The sequence below is a fragment of the Leptopilina boulardi genome, unplaced genomic scaffold (genome assembly GCF_019393585.1).
Source record: "Leptopilina boulardi isolate dan_hultmark-lab unplaced genomic scaffold, ZJU_Lbou_2.1 LbouV2_123, whole genome shotgun sequence".
NCBI lineage: Eukaryota > Metazoa > Arthropoda > Insecta > Hymenoptera > Figitidae > Leptopilina > Leptopilina boulardi.
Window position 1 is genome coordinate 5,393,335 of NW_026137667.1, and position 14,853 is coordinate 5,408,187.

Genomic DNA, 14,853 nt, shown 5'->3' on the forward strand with positions numbered 1-14,853 from the left:
AAACAAATGGCATTTATCATGAGGTCAATGACCTCTAAATTATTTTTAATTTAAAACAAAATAGAATACTTTTTTAAAATCAATAATAAATTTTTTTAATTCTTAATTATTATTTTAATAATTTTTATTTGTCTTTAAATTCCAAAATAATATTTATATTATATATAAATAATAATTATTATTATAATTTTATTATTATTTTAATTAGCAAAATTAAACGCGCGCCAAATTGAGTATTTAATTGTTTGTTATAAAGAAATTAAAGATTAATATTATCAATAATAATTTAATTTATTAGAATATTATTACATATTAAATGATAATAATGAAAATTATATGTTTACAGGCCTCGGATTATATACGACTTTTTTCGACTTTTTTTTTTCAAAAATACGACTTTTATCGACTTATTTTAATAAAATGCGACATTTTTTATTTTACATTTGAAAAAAAATGTAAATAAAATACCTTTTTTTTAGTATAAAATGTAGATCTTCTTCAATTCAACTATTTAACAAATTTTGAACTAAAATGATTCTTCACTAAATTAATTATTTTTAATAATTTTAATGAAATACATCACAAATTCAATTATATCAAAATTATTTTTCAATTAAAATTTTTATGAAATTTAACAATTGTTTATAATTTAAAAAATTTAAAAAAAATATATCACAATAAAATTGAATTATTTTTTAAAAATTTCAATTCAAAATAAACTAAAAATTCAATTATTACAAGAAATTTTAATTCAAAATCAATAAAAATTCAATAATTATCAAAAATTTTCAATTTAAAATTTAATTATTTACCAAGTTTTCAATTTAAAATGAAATAAAATTCGATTATTTTCTAAAATTTCTATTCAAAATTAATTATTTAAATTTTCAATCAAAAATGAACTTTTAAATTAAATTATTATTATCCAAAATCTCAATTGAAATTCAATTATTTTCTAAACTTCCAATTCAAAATCAACTAAAATTCAATTCTATTCAAAAATTTAAATTCTAAATTAATTAAAATTCAATTTTTTTCAAAAATTTAAATTCAAAATCAACTAAAATTTAACTAAAATAAAATTATTTTTCAAAATTTTTATTGAAATTCAATTATTTAAAAAAATTTTCAATTTAAAATCATTCAATTACTTTCAATTCAAAATGAACTGAAATTCAATTATTTTCCAAATTTAAAATCAAATAAAATTTAATTATTCTCAAAAATTTGAATTCAAAATTAATTGAATTTTTAATAATTTGAATTTAAAAGCATCTAAAATTTTCCATCGAAAATTTTTTTTTTGAAATTTAATAATTTCAATTATAACTCTAAGGAAATTCAATTATTTTTAACTACAATTATACAACTTTGGCAAAAATGAGAAAAAGAATTGTCAAAATTTGACACGTCATAAGATTACTATTCAAAAAAAACACGTAAAATCAGAAAAGGCCAACTTCAAGTTAGGACAGAAGGACAGACCAAGCATTTTATTATTATTTTAATTGTTAATTAATTTAATAATAATTATTGTTATAAAGTTGTCTCTATATTCGAATATGAAATGTGAAGAATTTTCTGTTTGTAAAATATTCATCTTCCTGTTCGTCGATTTTTCGAAATAAATTTCGTCAGATTAAAGTTGTTTCGCGTACTTCCGGAATTTATCATAACAAAATTTTTGCGCTCAGTTTTGAATGCCAATATATAGTGTTATACCCCTCTCGTTTGGAATTCACGTTCGAAATACACACATATATATATATATATATATATACATACGGTTCAAGATCATTCATTGGAAGCGCGCGCATTTCCTTTAGGTAAATAAATAAATTCTTTGACAGATGAATGTACTTTGAAAAGAGAGGGAATGTGCCTACGTTCGCAGAATTGCAACGTTTCTAGCACGCATCGTAAGACTGCGAGTCAGACACACTTGCTATACAAATTTTTTTTTTTTTTTTTCCACCGAAATATTTTCATGACCCAAAAAAAAATTAGAAAATTTAATATATTTTTCATTTAAATTTTTTGATTTTAACAAAATTTATTAATATTATTAAAAGTTTAAATATTGTTTTTTTTATTGGATTTTATTTATATTTAATCAATTTAATTCAATTGTGAAAAAAAAGTTTACATTAGAATAAGGTGCAATAAAGAAAAGTTCTTCCGCATCTGTCAATCAAACTGTCACCACTATTATAATTCTACAACTGTCATGTTTGCGTCACCGGACGTACTATAAGCTTTGTTTATGGCAATGGAATAATAAACTGCATCTTAAATATATATATAGAGAGGGGAAAAAAAATTACATGTCTGTTACACTTTTTCCATTATTAGAATTAGTTTTAAATAATTTTTCAATTGCGAAGAAAATTTTTTGTTTTATTTTTCTGAAAATTAAGTGATGAACCCCCTTATTAATATTCACACTTGCTAATTTGATATTAACACACCCAGGTCGTTAAATTCCGCCTATATATTTTTTACACGCTACATGTATTAAGGTACTTTGTTGAGCACACACACACACACACGCCCAGTGAGAATTTTAAGCAGCAGAATCGGGATATATAGATGCATGAAACTTTGTTGGAAAATAATGTGCGATAAATATAGGTGTAATTGGTGCTTAAAAATGAAGGTATTTTCGATTTCATAAAGTTTTTACATTCAACTGTTGCGATAATGGAGTTATCAAAAAAAATTAATATTTTTTTTTTTTCATACAATTTGTATAGCAAATTATATAAAAAGACATATGATTGGCTTGTCATTTATGAGCCTTGAAAATATTATATTGTATATACGAGAATTTTTGCTCGTTACCTAAATTATTTTTGATTTCGACTCGTTTTTCTTCTTCGTTTCTTTCTTTTTTTATTTTAGACTCTCGCGTCGTCAGTAAAGTTCGTTCGTATATACATTGCGACAGTGTCGAAACGATAAAGACGCACGTTGCATTCCATTCAAAATTATTTGTTTAAATCTCTTTTCACGATTTGCTGATAAATATGTATTTTTTTTTGCAAGTTCCTTTCTTTTTGGTTAATTAATTTTTTCCATCTCCTTCTCCTTTTTTTTTGATAATTTATATTAAATGTAATATAAATAGTTAATTTTTATTTTAATTAAGACTGTTAATTTTAATTAAGATTATTTATCCAGTAGTTGTGTGAAGGGGGAAAAAATATATATATGCATATTAGTAAAACTATATATTCGTATTAAATGTCGCAGTAAAATGGAAACTTTACGTTTCAGTGGAGAAAATAAATTAGTTAAGTGACTGTATGTTTTAAACAACTATTCATTATGCGTTGAAATATTCGACTTGCATTAGTATTCGTATTCAGCAGCTTTCATATAAATTTCAAATATTTATTGTCCAACTCTGGCGCCTCTCGTTATTGTGCCGCAAAAAAAAAAAAAAACTATACTTCGCGCGTCAATTGCTTTTAATTGTCAGAAACAGTACGATATTAAACAAAATCAGAATCAATACAGAAAATCCCCTATCCCAAAGATACAGATGCAAATTCATCTTGCAAAATTGTATTTAAGAGATCATTTCAGTCGAATCATTTATAATTCCTAAAATTTATCAAGTTGGAAATTTTTGAAAGAACTATTTTTTTTTTTTTTGCATAAGGAAACTCGAGTGCATAATTGCGCGGGATTACACACTCTAATGATAGAATAATGAAAATAAATGTTAGATTAAAGGTTCCCTTTAACAGCTGGCCTAAACAAAAATTCCGCGAAGTATGAAACGCTTATAATAGAAACGGATGTACCCATTTTCACTGTGTGTCATCAAATGAGCATTTATCCTTTAGCCATGCATATATAGTGAAGCTATGTGTCTTCTTTAAAGTCCGTTTTCTTCTTAAGATATTTCTCCAATAACTGAAAGTTTATTTTTGGCCGTTTCTTCTTATATACACTTGCATATAGACCTATCGCCGTTCAATGCCACCACTGTTTCAAAATACGACGCAGTCCCAACGGTTTCACACTTTTGCAAGTCATATATATATATATATATATATATATATATAATTTTTTGCTACATGTGCATTTTAACTTGAATTTCATAAATCATTTTGTCACATAGTTTTTTTGACCAATCAAAAAAAAAAAAAAAAAAGTAAAAAAAAAACTTGACTCAATTTTAGAATTACAAAAATATTGTAATTATTTTGAGAAAAAAAAATCCGCAATTGTGTACAATAAAAAAAAAGTATAATTGAGTCAAGAAAATCATATAATGTAATTGATTTACCAATTTTCTTGATTCAAGAAAATTTACTTCAATGAAAATTTTCCTGGATCAAGAAAATATTGAATGAAATAAACAGGTAAATTGGTTTTCTTGATTCAATACTATATATATTTTATAAAATATTATATTTAATTTATTAATTAATTATAATAATTTATTAATTACAATAATTATAAATTTATATATAAAATTTTATAAAACAATTTTTCGAAATAATTCGATTTTATTGAATATATAAAAATTATTAATCATAATTAATTTGGTTATGTTTCAGATGAGAAAATAGTAGGAGTTTTGATGTACCACTGGAGGAGAATGGGACAGGATGCTTCTGCAATGATAATGTGAGTTTTATGAATGAAATATTACCGTTAGATTAAAATATCGAAAACTTACTTCTAACACCCACATTCTTCAAACAAAAACACATTTGGTTTAATTTCATAACATATATATAGAAAGTTGAATTAGTCGCAAGATTGAACGATTTTTTCCTTCAAATTATGATTCAGAGATTATTTACTGTTTTTTCAAATTTAATTTAATATCGTTAAAAAAAAGAAAAAAAAATTTAAATTAAAAATTACGTGAAAAATTGTGATATAAAAAATTTTTTACATTTATATAAAACTCGTTTTTTTTTTTGGAAAAACGGACTTTTATAAATCAAGTAATTGAGACGTAAATATGTATATATAGTAAAGAAATATATACATGAGATGAAAATTATCAAACAGGCACTTTGAGATTTATCTGAAAACTATTTACTATGAATTGAAATCAATGCATTCGAGTTGTTGACAGGTTGATAATAAAGTTAATGGAATCCGGTCTCATTGATCACTGCTGTGTAAACCTTTTTCGCGTCTTCTTTTATATACCAGATCGAATAAATGGTATACTAAAGATAAGAGGAAAGATCAGGAAAAGCTGGTTTACTTCACTTCTCTCTTCATTCCTATTATCGAATGTGTCGCGTCTTTATTTTTATTGCAAAACATTATAGTTGTAAAGAATTTGCAAACGTCTAAATTCACAAAAAGGGTCCGATATTTTCTATATGATAAAAAAATTTTCACTTACAAAAAACAGTATTCTTAATAATAGAGGAACTATAAAAATTTGTTTAAAAAATCGATTTTTTTATTATTATTTATAATTATTTATTATTTATTATTTATTATTTATTATTATCATATTAATTCTTATTATTATTATTGAATTATATTTTTCTAAATTTCCGCATGGTTTCAATTTCCATAATTAATATATTCAATTATATTATCCAGTCAAACCGGTTTTATATTTCAATTATTATCATCATTCAATTATCATTAATAATAATAATCAAACTATAACAATTTTTTAATAAAAAAAATTTTTTGAATTTAATTTTTTATTATCAGAGAACATTTAAAATAAATTCCACACTTGAAATAAATCTGGCAATTTGTATTGAAAGAGGAGTATAATATATAATAAAATAAGGAAAATTAATTGAATGATAAATCTTGAGTGATAAATTTTAAGTAAATTATCAAGCACCGTGAAAATAATGACATATCACGTGAAGGAAAATGGAGCAAACAGGTGGTCGCTCTAGTAATTCAAAGAGATTTTATAATATATATATAGAAGGTATTATTATATTTACACGTTTATCTAAAATTTACATTAGGCTAATTTTTTTTTTATTTGCTATATTTCGATTTATCTTTTTAATTTATCAAGAAAATATTTCGAAATAAAATCACTTTTTTTTCAAATTTTCGAAAAAATTTAACACTGATTTTTTTACGTGTAAACAATTTTTTTTGGACTTTTCTCGCAAAATGAAAAAATTGGCTGAAAAGCAATAACAAAAATTTACCTTTGAATTTGTCGCATGATATAGCGATTTAATTCCGTATATTTTTATAATAACTGTTATGAATATAAAATTTACGACACATTATTGGGTTATAATTAATCGTTCACTGTGAATGAAAAAAAAAAGATTTGAGATATACTTTATGAAAATAAATAAAAAAAAGCATATATATATAATGTGTTTATACCGGTGAATTATAAGAATCGTGTGCACCTATTTCAAGGCTGTTTTCATCGCGAGGTTAATGCAAACGGGATACATCGTGGCATGCGCCAAAATGTGAACTCGAACACTGGCGGTGAATACGAGTGCAAGATCGAGGAGGATAAGAAGTTGGATGAAGAGGGTAGAGGTGGTGGAACAGAGGAAGAAGAAAAGAAGAAGAAGAAGAAGGAGGAGGAGGAGGAGAAGGAGGAGGTGCGGCCACCTTCTTAAGTGAAAGCCATGCACGAAGATGCTCCCTTGCATTCAAGTACCTCCCGCTAAGCGAAAGATTTTCTAAATAGCGCAGACTCCAACAACATATATACATGAAAAAACATCAAGAGTATAAATATGTATATACTCTACAATCAGCCAATGCGATATTTATATACATATATACAGAGATTGCATACATTGTCGTCGACGGCGTCGTTAAAAATTAAGTCAATTTCATTCGCAGTGCAACGATTCACTTGATCCTTATTTTATTATTCGCGGACAATGTGCTTTTTATGAGATTTTTAACCCTTTTTATATGTATACAAAATTTTAACATTTTATGAGAATTTTAAATCCCTTAGGAATTTTAACATATATATATATATATATATATATATATATATATATGCTATTGTGAAATAATTTAATTGAAACTAACAACTTTTTTAAATACCCTTTGAATCTAAATTAGTAAAATATCTAAACTAATTTAAATTTGTTACTGACATTTTGCGCTCTGTACGAATTATAGTGAAAATTTACTAAAGAATTAGCAATAAGAATTATTTTTTCAACAAAATACATAGATTGTTCAAAAATAAACAAGATGGTAAAAGTTTTGAAAAAATATAAAAAAATTACCGACATAGAAATCTACCTTACCGACAGATGATAAAACGTTCTTTGAAAAATGAAAATATAGAAAATTACCGACACAGAAACCTACCTTACCGACTGATGGTAAAACAGCTTTTTGAAAAGTAAAAATATAAAAATTACCGACACAGAAATCTACCTTGCCGACTGATAGTAAAACAGATTTTTTGAAGAATGAAAATATAAACTTTCTTCAAAAAAATTCAAAACTGCTTTACTATCAGTCGGTAAAGTAGATTTCTAGGTTGGTAAGTTTTTATATTTCTAGTTTAAAAAATTTACCATCGGTCGATAAGGTAGATTTCTGTGTTGGTAATTTTTAATTTTTTGAAAAAAAAATTGTTTTACCATCTATTGGTAAGGTAGATTTCTGTGTCGGTAATTTTTTATATTTTCATTTTTCAAAACTTTTTACGTGGGTTTCACTATATGTAAAATTTAATTCATAGCAATAAGTCAGTATTAAAATTAGTGTTTAATTTTTTTTAATTCAGATTTAGAGAGGAACAAATTTAAAGTACCTACTTTTTATTATTTTAATATTTATTTATTTACATAGTTCAAAGTTGAGGAATTTTGTAATAATATTATTTACACCTGCATCCCGAGCTGTAAATGTTTACATTTACAAAGGGAACCTTAAATTAAAGGTCATAAACAATGCGGTTGAAAAATTCCTAAGATAATTAAATCAGTTGCAATTCGTGTCTCGACCTGTTCAATACATTTCACTAAATTTCGGGGGGTTTCGAGATTTTTTAAATCGTGATCGTTTAAATCATTAATAAAAAAAATGTTTCTTAATTTATAAATTTTTTAAACATCATTTCGGGAGAGTTCGAAATGTTTGAAATCAGGTGTGCCTTACCTGACAGAATTCATTGTCCGAAATACATGAAGATACATCGGTTACAGATACTAAAGGTTAGAGATATATTTTTTATAAATAATAATTACACGGGTTTTCTACAAATTTTTTTTTTTTCAAATATCACATTAGTTTCTTTTCTTATACAAAAAAGGTTTATTATCATTTTAAAGCTTGCGAAAAAAAAATTTTAAAATTAAAATTTTGAAATTAAAATTTACAATATTAAAAAATATGAGCGTGAAATTATACAAAAAATCCCACATAAATTCGATAAAGAATTATTTGCATGGAATGCAGAATACGTGAATAATAAATGTTAGGATTATTATTTACTGGTAAATTTTTGAAATAAAATCATGCACCTGTGCAAACCCAACAAGACGTGCCAATATTAGTCAGCCGACAGGCAATGTGCCTCGGAAAGTCGATGAGTTAATTAACGGTAAAAAGAATTTATTTCACTCTTTATTTATATATATATACAATCTTCATCAACTAAAAGAATTATAATCCGTTATAATTGACTGCTTTATTATATATTTTTAAAACATATTATTACCTTGAAAAGAAATCATCAAGTTATTGTTGTTTTTTTTAAGAGATCAACAAACAAGAATATAATAATCACGTGATAAAGAATAAATATATTCGGTAAAATTAAAAATGAATAGTGGTTGCATACTTTTAATTTAAAAATGCAGGTATATACAAAGATTTTAATTTTCATTCCAAAATTCTTGCAAATTTATATAAGGATAAATGAAAGTATATAATTAGATTTAATCAACAAAATTTCAATAAGTATAGTTAAAAAAAAAAATACAATTCCAATGAGGAAATTTTTTTATTTCAAAAATCAGAGATACAAACCCATTAACGGAATACATTTTTTGATTAAAAAAATTAAAAAAAAAAAAAAAAAAAGTATATCTTCAATTAAGATTCGTTTTAATAATCTCTTTCTCTTATCTTGAGTTAACAATTATAATCAATTGAAATTTGAGAATTTATATATCTTTTTAAAATTTATCATTTAATATGATTATATTAAATATGACAATTCTCACAATTAGAATAATATGCAAAATTCGTATTTTCAATTTTTACCGCATACAAAGCAAATATTTTTTCCCCTTGTAATTTGTAAGTTGCCATTTCATCGTGTAATATTACACGCATAATCGCTTCTAATTTCCACTTTTCTTTGTTAAAAAAAAAAAAAAAAAATTAGTCGACTCAACTTAAAAAATTAAATACATTTAGTAAACATAATTTTGTTCATTTAACTAAACATTTGGTTGTTAGACGTTTAATCCTAAAATATGGTTAAATATTAAAATATTTTGGTAGAATCTACTGTATAAAATTTTCTTAATTTAACCATATTAATTAATTGTTCTCTGAATGTATTTAATTATTAATTAACTCACTTGAAGTTATAACTGATTTTTATTACATTCGCCCACAATTTGATTTTCTATTTTCAAGACGAAAATCGCGTTTTCCCGTTTGTACATCAATGTATCGCGAAGAAAAAAAAAATCACACACCCAATAAAATGCACTTTCACGCACGACTCGCCGCACAACAAAGTGCTTTGCTTCAAACATATATATTTATACGATCGAGGAAGAGCACGTTTAGAAATCACTGATCATATTTCAATAAAGTCTCAACATCATAAATTATTTTAACAACTGTACTATGTGGAAAATTAATTTTTATTATGCTAATCGACACGTTGAATAAATCTTGGAAAACTTGATCTTTATATGATTTACGATTTAAGCCTATATATATATTTCTTGAAAAGCCCGTTCTCTTCAATATACATTTTAATTTTTTTTATATTTGTATATTTATTTAAAAAATTTATTTTATAAATATATCTAAAGAAACAAAAGTTTAATTTGACTTAACTTTTATTAAAATCAATTTACAGTTTTGAACTAAATTTAAAATAATTTATTATGTTAAGGCACTTATGATAATAAATTAAAGAAATAATGAGAATAATGAAAAAATAATATATAATTAACAATTATTATTTATCAATATTTCACTACTATTCTGTAATTCAACTTTTATAGATAAATATATAAAATTCATTTATTTTCTATGTAATAATTTTAAAAATTATCTTTTTAAACAGAACAAATTTTTGAACATATTAACTCTAACGCCCCAACGTGTATTTAGAACAATAAATTTTGTTATCCTCAAAATATAATTTAATGTCAAATTCAAAATACTTAGAACAATTTTTTTTTTTTACCACTTTTTAAAATGGGAAATTTATTAGCTAGTATGAAAAGAAATTTGTTATAAAAATAAGGGAAAAATTAAACCAAAGAAAAGGGTTAAAAAAAGTTTATATTGTACCTGGATTTTCAATGAAAAACTCTCTTCGTACACATCATTTTTTTTTTTTTGCGGCACCAATGCAAAATTCGCGGACACTCGCGGTTTTGAAAAAAAAAAATAATAATAATAACGTTCTCCAGACGTGATAAAGAAAAATGACGATTGTATAAGATAAAATTGAGTTAAGAATTATGAAGAATGAAATATAACCGGACTAAAGTTGACGAGAAAGGATAGCAAGACTGTGAGAGTCTTACTGAGTCAGTCTTACCAACAGTGGTTTTCACCAACGTACGCAGAGCACTGTAATCGAGACGATACTGTACTGGTCCCGAGACAGTGGTGGGGGGTTACATCAGAGTAAAACCTTCGCTTCTCCGAGGCCAAACTCTGGGTCCGGTATATATATATATATACACTGACAGACCGTATGGTATTCGTTTTAAACTTTTGAATTTTAAGATGAGTCAAATTCTCATATGTGTGAGCGTAAAATGCATTTTGGTATCAGTACCATGAAAGCTTCTAACAGTGAGTGTACCCAAGAAAGGGCCCAATCTTACCAGACCCATAGGAGGGGGGGGGGAGAGATCTCTCACATTCTCTCTACTTTTCTCACTCTTCTTCTCCTCTTTCTTTATACATATATATACATTTATGCTTATTATAACCAAACTTATGTTTTGGATTTTTTAACTCTAAATTTTTCCCCTGACACAATGTTTAAAAAAAAAAAAAAAAACTGAAATAATGTTTTTCTATTCTAAAATTATAATAATAACAATATAATAGTTATTATAATAATTCGAATAATTATAATAATTGTTACATAAATTTATATAAAATTGTTATAAACAAATTGGTTGTGATTTGTGCAGGGAAAGAAAATAAATATCAAATTTTGTAAAAATATTTTCAAGTCATGAAAAATATGCAAAAAAAAAAACATAATTTTCATATAAGAAATTTTAAATTTTAGAAAAAATTTTATAAACTTAAAACACATTGAACAAAAAAAAATTTAATTTGATTCAAATACTCGATTACTTGACTATTATCAAATAAATATTTGAATCGAATAATTTTTAGTTGAATTAAATAAATTGTATTGAACCAATAATTTTTATATTTTGAAACAAATACCATCTGAAATATTAATTATTTGATACAAATAAATATTTATTTGATAATAGTCAAGTAATTGAGTATTTGAATCAAATAAATTTTTTTTTTCAATGCAGGATTTAAACAAAAGTATCATTTATAAATCAAATATTTTTTACCAAATTTTAATTTGAACGAGGTTTTTTTTTCACACTAATTGTTTATTATGCTCTCTAAATCTGAATTAGTAAAAATTTTAACTAGAATTAATGACTCACATTTTGCTTTCGAATTAGTAAAATTTAACTAATTATTAATAAAAAAATACTTTCGAATTAGGAAAAAAATTTAACTAATTCAAAAACAAAAATGAGATTTTATGTCTAAAATTAAAAAAAAAATACTAAACTGATTTTAGAATTTTTTTTTTTTAATCTATTGTGGGTAAAAAATTTTTTTCCTTGCCTCATCATGGTACAATCTACTATTGTTACCTGTCGAGCGCAGTATTTAGTACAAAGAGGGCAGTAGTTACCGTTAAGCTACTGCTACGCGGTTAGTATTCCCCTCCATTTGAAATTGTTTCTATATAGGTGTGACGCGTATGCCAAGTGATGTGTTCGTTTCTAGAGACGACGCCCAAATTTTTATAAAGTGTGCGTGTGCGAAGTTAAGGTTAAGTCATACACTACTTGTTTACAACGTATTATTTGAAATAAAAGAAAAAATTAATAATTAAAAAAAAAAAAAATAATGGCAATCCTTCAGTCATTCTGGACACCATGCATTTGGACAAATGGAATAAAAAATGGTTGTAGAGTCGTTGCATTTTACACTATTGTAAGTATATTGTTTTTTTCTTAAAATATTTTAATAACATTTTTTATAATTAGTACACATATTTTCTGGAATACATCACACAAATTGGGATTGTAAATTTTTTCATTTTTAATTAACATATTTTTTTCTTAATTTGTTTAAAAATTCGTAAATCTGGTTTGGGGTAAATAATTTAGTTTTTATTTATTTTTTTTTATTATAATTTATAGTTTACCAATTTTTATTAACGTATAATAAAAACAGATCTAATTTTAATTTTGTTTTCTAATATATCAAATTTTTTTTTAATATTATTATTATATTAATTATAATAAATTGACTTACAGTAATTGTTACATTTATTCTAATTAGAAATTTATTTTTAACTTTCTAATTATAAATTACAAATTTTACTATTTTTTTTCATTTCAGGCCGTTTGTATTATTTTAATAACATTAATAATATATCAACTGAGAGGAGGAGATTCAGCACAACTTTATAATCCTCTTTTTGAAGCTGATGTAAGAAGTTGTAAGTCTTGAAAAAAAATGTTAAATTTTTTTTTAAGTATTAATTATTTTTATATAAATAATTATTTTAATATTTTTTACAGCTATGAAAGTATATGGATCTTTATTCATAGCATATTTCTTATTATTCATTGTTTCCTCTGCCCTGATATTTTATGGACTGAGAGAAAGTGTAAGAGGCTATCTTCTTCCATGGCTCATTTTAATGTTCATTGTCATCTTATTCCAATTAGTGTTTGGTATATGGTTACTGTATGGATATTATATCTATGTAAGTTTTGTATGATTAAAAATTTAATTTGTTTAAATTAACAATTTTTCATTTCAATAATATAATTTAAATAATTTTATTATTTTAAAAAATTAATTATTTCTTTTGTAGCTTGATTCTGTACTTCCTGCACTGTGGAATTGGCTCTGGATGGGTTATAACGTAAGAATTGATTTTAGATAAAACAAAATTTAATCAAAAAGTTTTTTTTTTTTTAATTAAAATTTTATTTTTACAGATTTATTGCTGGCTTTGCGTGTACTCTATGTTTAAAATTTTCGAAGAGCTTCAATCTCCTAATATTGAATTATTATGGCCTTAAAAAAATGTCATGGGATAAAAAAAGAAGTTTGAAAACTTTAAACTAGAAAATATTAGAACGAAGGTACAATACCAAAGTATATATTATGTTTGACGCAGTTAACTCACGACATTTTTTTTTTTTTTTTAAATCTTCATCAGGGAAGATTATCTTAAAAATTAAAGACAGACTTAAAAAAAAAAGTACAATTGAAGAGAAATATTCTATTTTCTAATGGAGATTTAATATTATATTCTTAATTACTGTTTAAAAATGACCGAAGACTGAAAGTGGCTTAAATTTTATAGAAAGCCGACCCGTCCAAATTCGGTTGTTTTAAAAATTTAGACCTTTTTTTAAAAAAATTTTTTGTTTCCTTTGACTTGAAATTGCAATTAGGTGAATTTCTCCACTTTGTCTTCGAAATTTTTAATTGCAATTTTAAAAGTAAATTTCTCCCTTTTTTTTTGTCTTATAAGACTTGGAATTGCAATTTTTAATGTAATTTAGTTTTACATACTTTGTAACAAAAGTATACATAAAATTTTTTTTATCATTTTTAATTTAAAACATTCATCATCATATTTCGTCAATTTTAATATGCAGAAAATTCTAATTTTTGTATATTTTTTTTACCTTTGGAGATTCAAGTTTATTTTTAACACTACAGCCAGTGCCTTTTTTGCTGTAAGACTCATTTATTACATATCTCGCAATATTTCGAACATATCGAAATTTTAATTAAAAAACAAAAAAGAAATCTCATTAGTATGTAAATTAGTTTTTAAAGTACTTTGCACAATTAGTGTAAAGTTTATTTGCAATATTATAAGAATTAAGTAGTAAGCTTCAAGCACTGCCTAGATTAAATTGTTATATACGTCGATAAAATGATGATCGCAATGAGATATTTGAGCATTTAATGCAAAAACTCATTGAGTATTTAAATTTTTCTAAATATATATATATATATATACATTTGTAAAATTCCACTTCCGCAATAATTTTTTTTTATACAATAAATGTTCTACTACTTTATATTTATAAAAATTGTATTTTATAAAAGAAATTACAGATATAATACATGTACATTATTTTTTAAATTTGTAATAAAGAATCATTATAAAAAAAAATATTGTCTTTCTTAAAAATATATATACCTTTGAAAGAATAATGTTTTTCTAGTTTAAATAATATTGAATATTTATTTCGTAACATCTATTGCTTAAGAAGTTCTTGTCTTTACCGACAGTTGGTTTAATAGTGAAACAAATTATTGTTTCACACAAATAATTATTCTTTCACTCCAAAAAATTTTTATTTGATTTAATTTTCAAATAATTTA

General features: G+C 24.0%; 2 protein-coding genes across 5 annotated transcripts in view; one reads left to right on the top strand and one right to left on the bottom strand.

Moving 5' to 3' along the window:
- Window positions 1-6,450, bottom strand: part of LOC127287896 (rho guanine nucleotide exchange factor 17) — a 32,943-nt gene extending 26,493 nt beyond the window's left edge. For all 4 annotated transcript variants that reach the window (XM_051315068.1, XM_051315063.1, XM_051315058.1 and 1 more), the window contains exons 1-2: window positions 6,355-6,450; window positions 6,168-6,273 (exon numbers count right to left, since the gene is read on the bottom strand). The gene's annotated coding sequence lies outside the window, so the exon portion shown is untranslated. The remainder of the gene's footprint in view (window positions 1-6,167; window positions 6,274-6,354) is intronic.
- Window positions 6,451-12,173: 5,723 nt separating this feature from the next.
- Window positions 12,174-14,641, top strand: LOC127287920 (uncharacterized). The gene is made up of 5 exons (XM_051315075.1): window positions 12,174-12,426; window positions 12,838-12,937; window positions 13,020-13,207; window positions 13,319-13,369; window positions 13,446-14,641. The coding sequence occupies exons 1-5, from the start codon at window positions 12,340-12,342 to the stop codon at window positions 13,527-13,529; spliced, it is 510 nt and encodes a 169-aa protein (XP_051171032.1). The 5' UTR covers window positions 12,174-12,339; the 3' UTR covers window positions 13,530-14,641.
- Window positions 14,642-14,853: the final 212 nt, after the last annotated feature.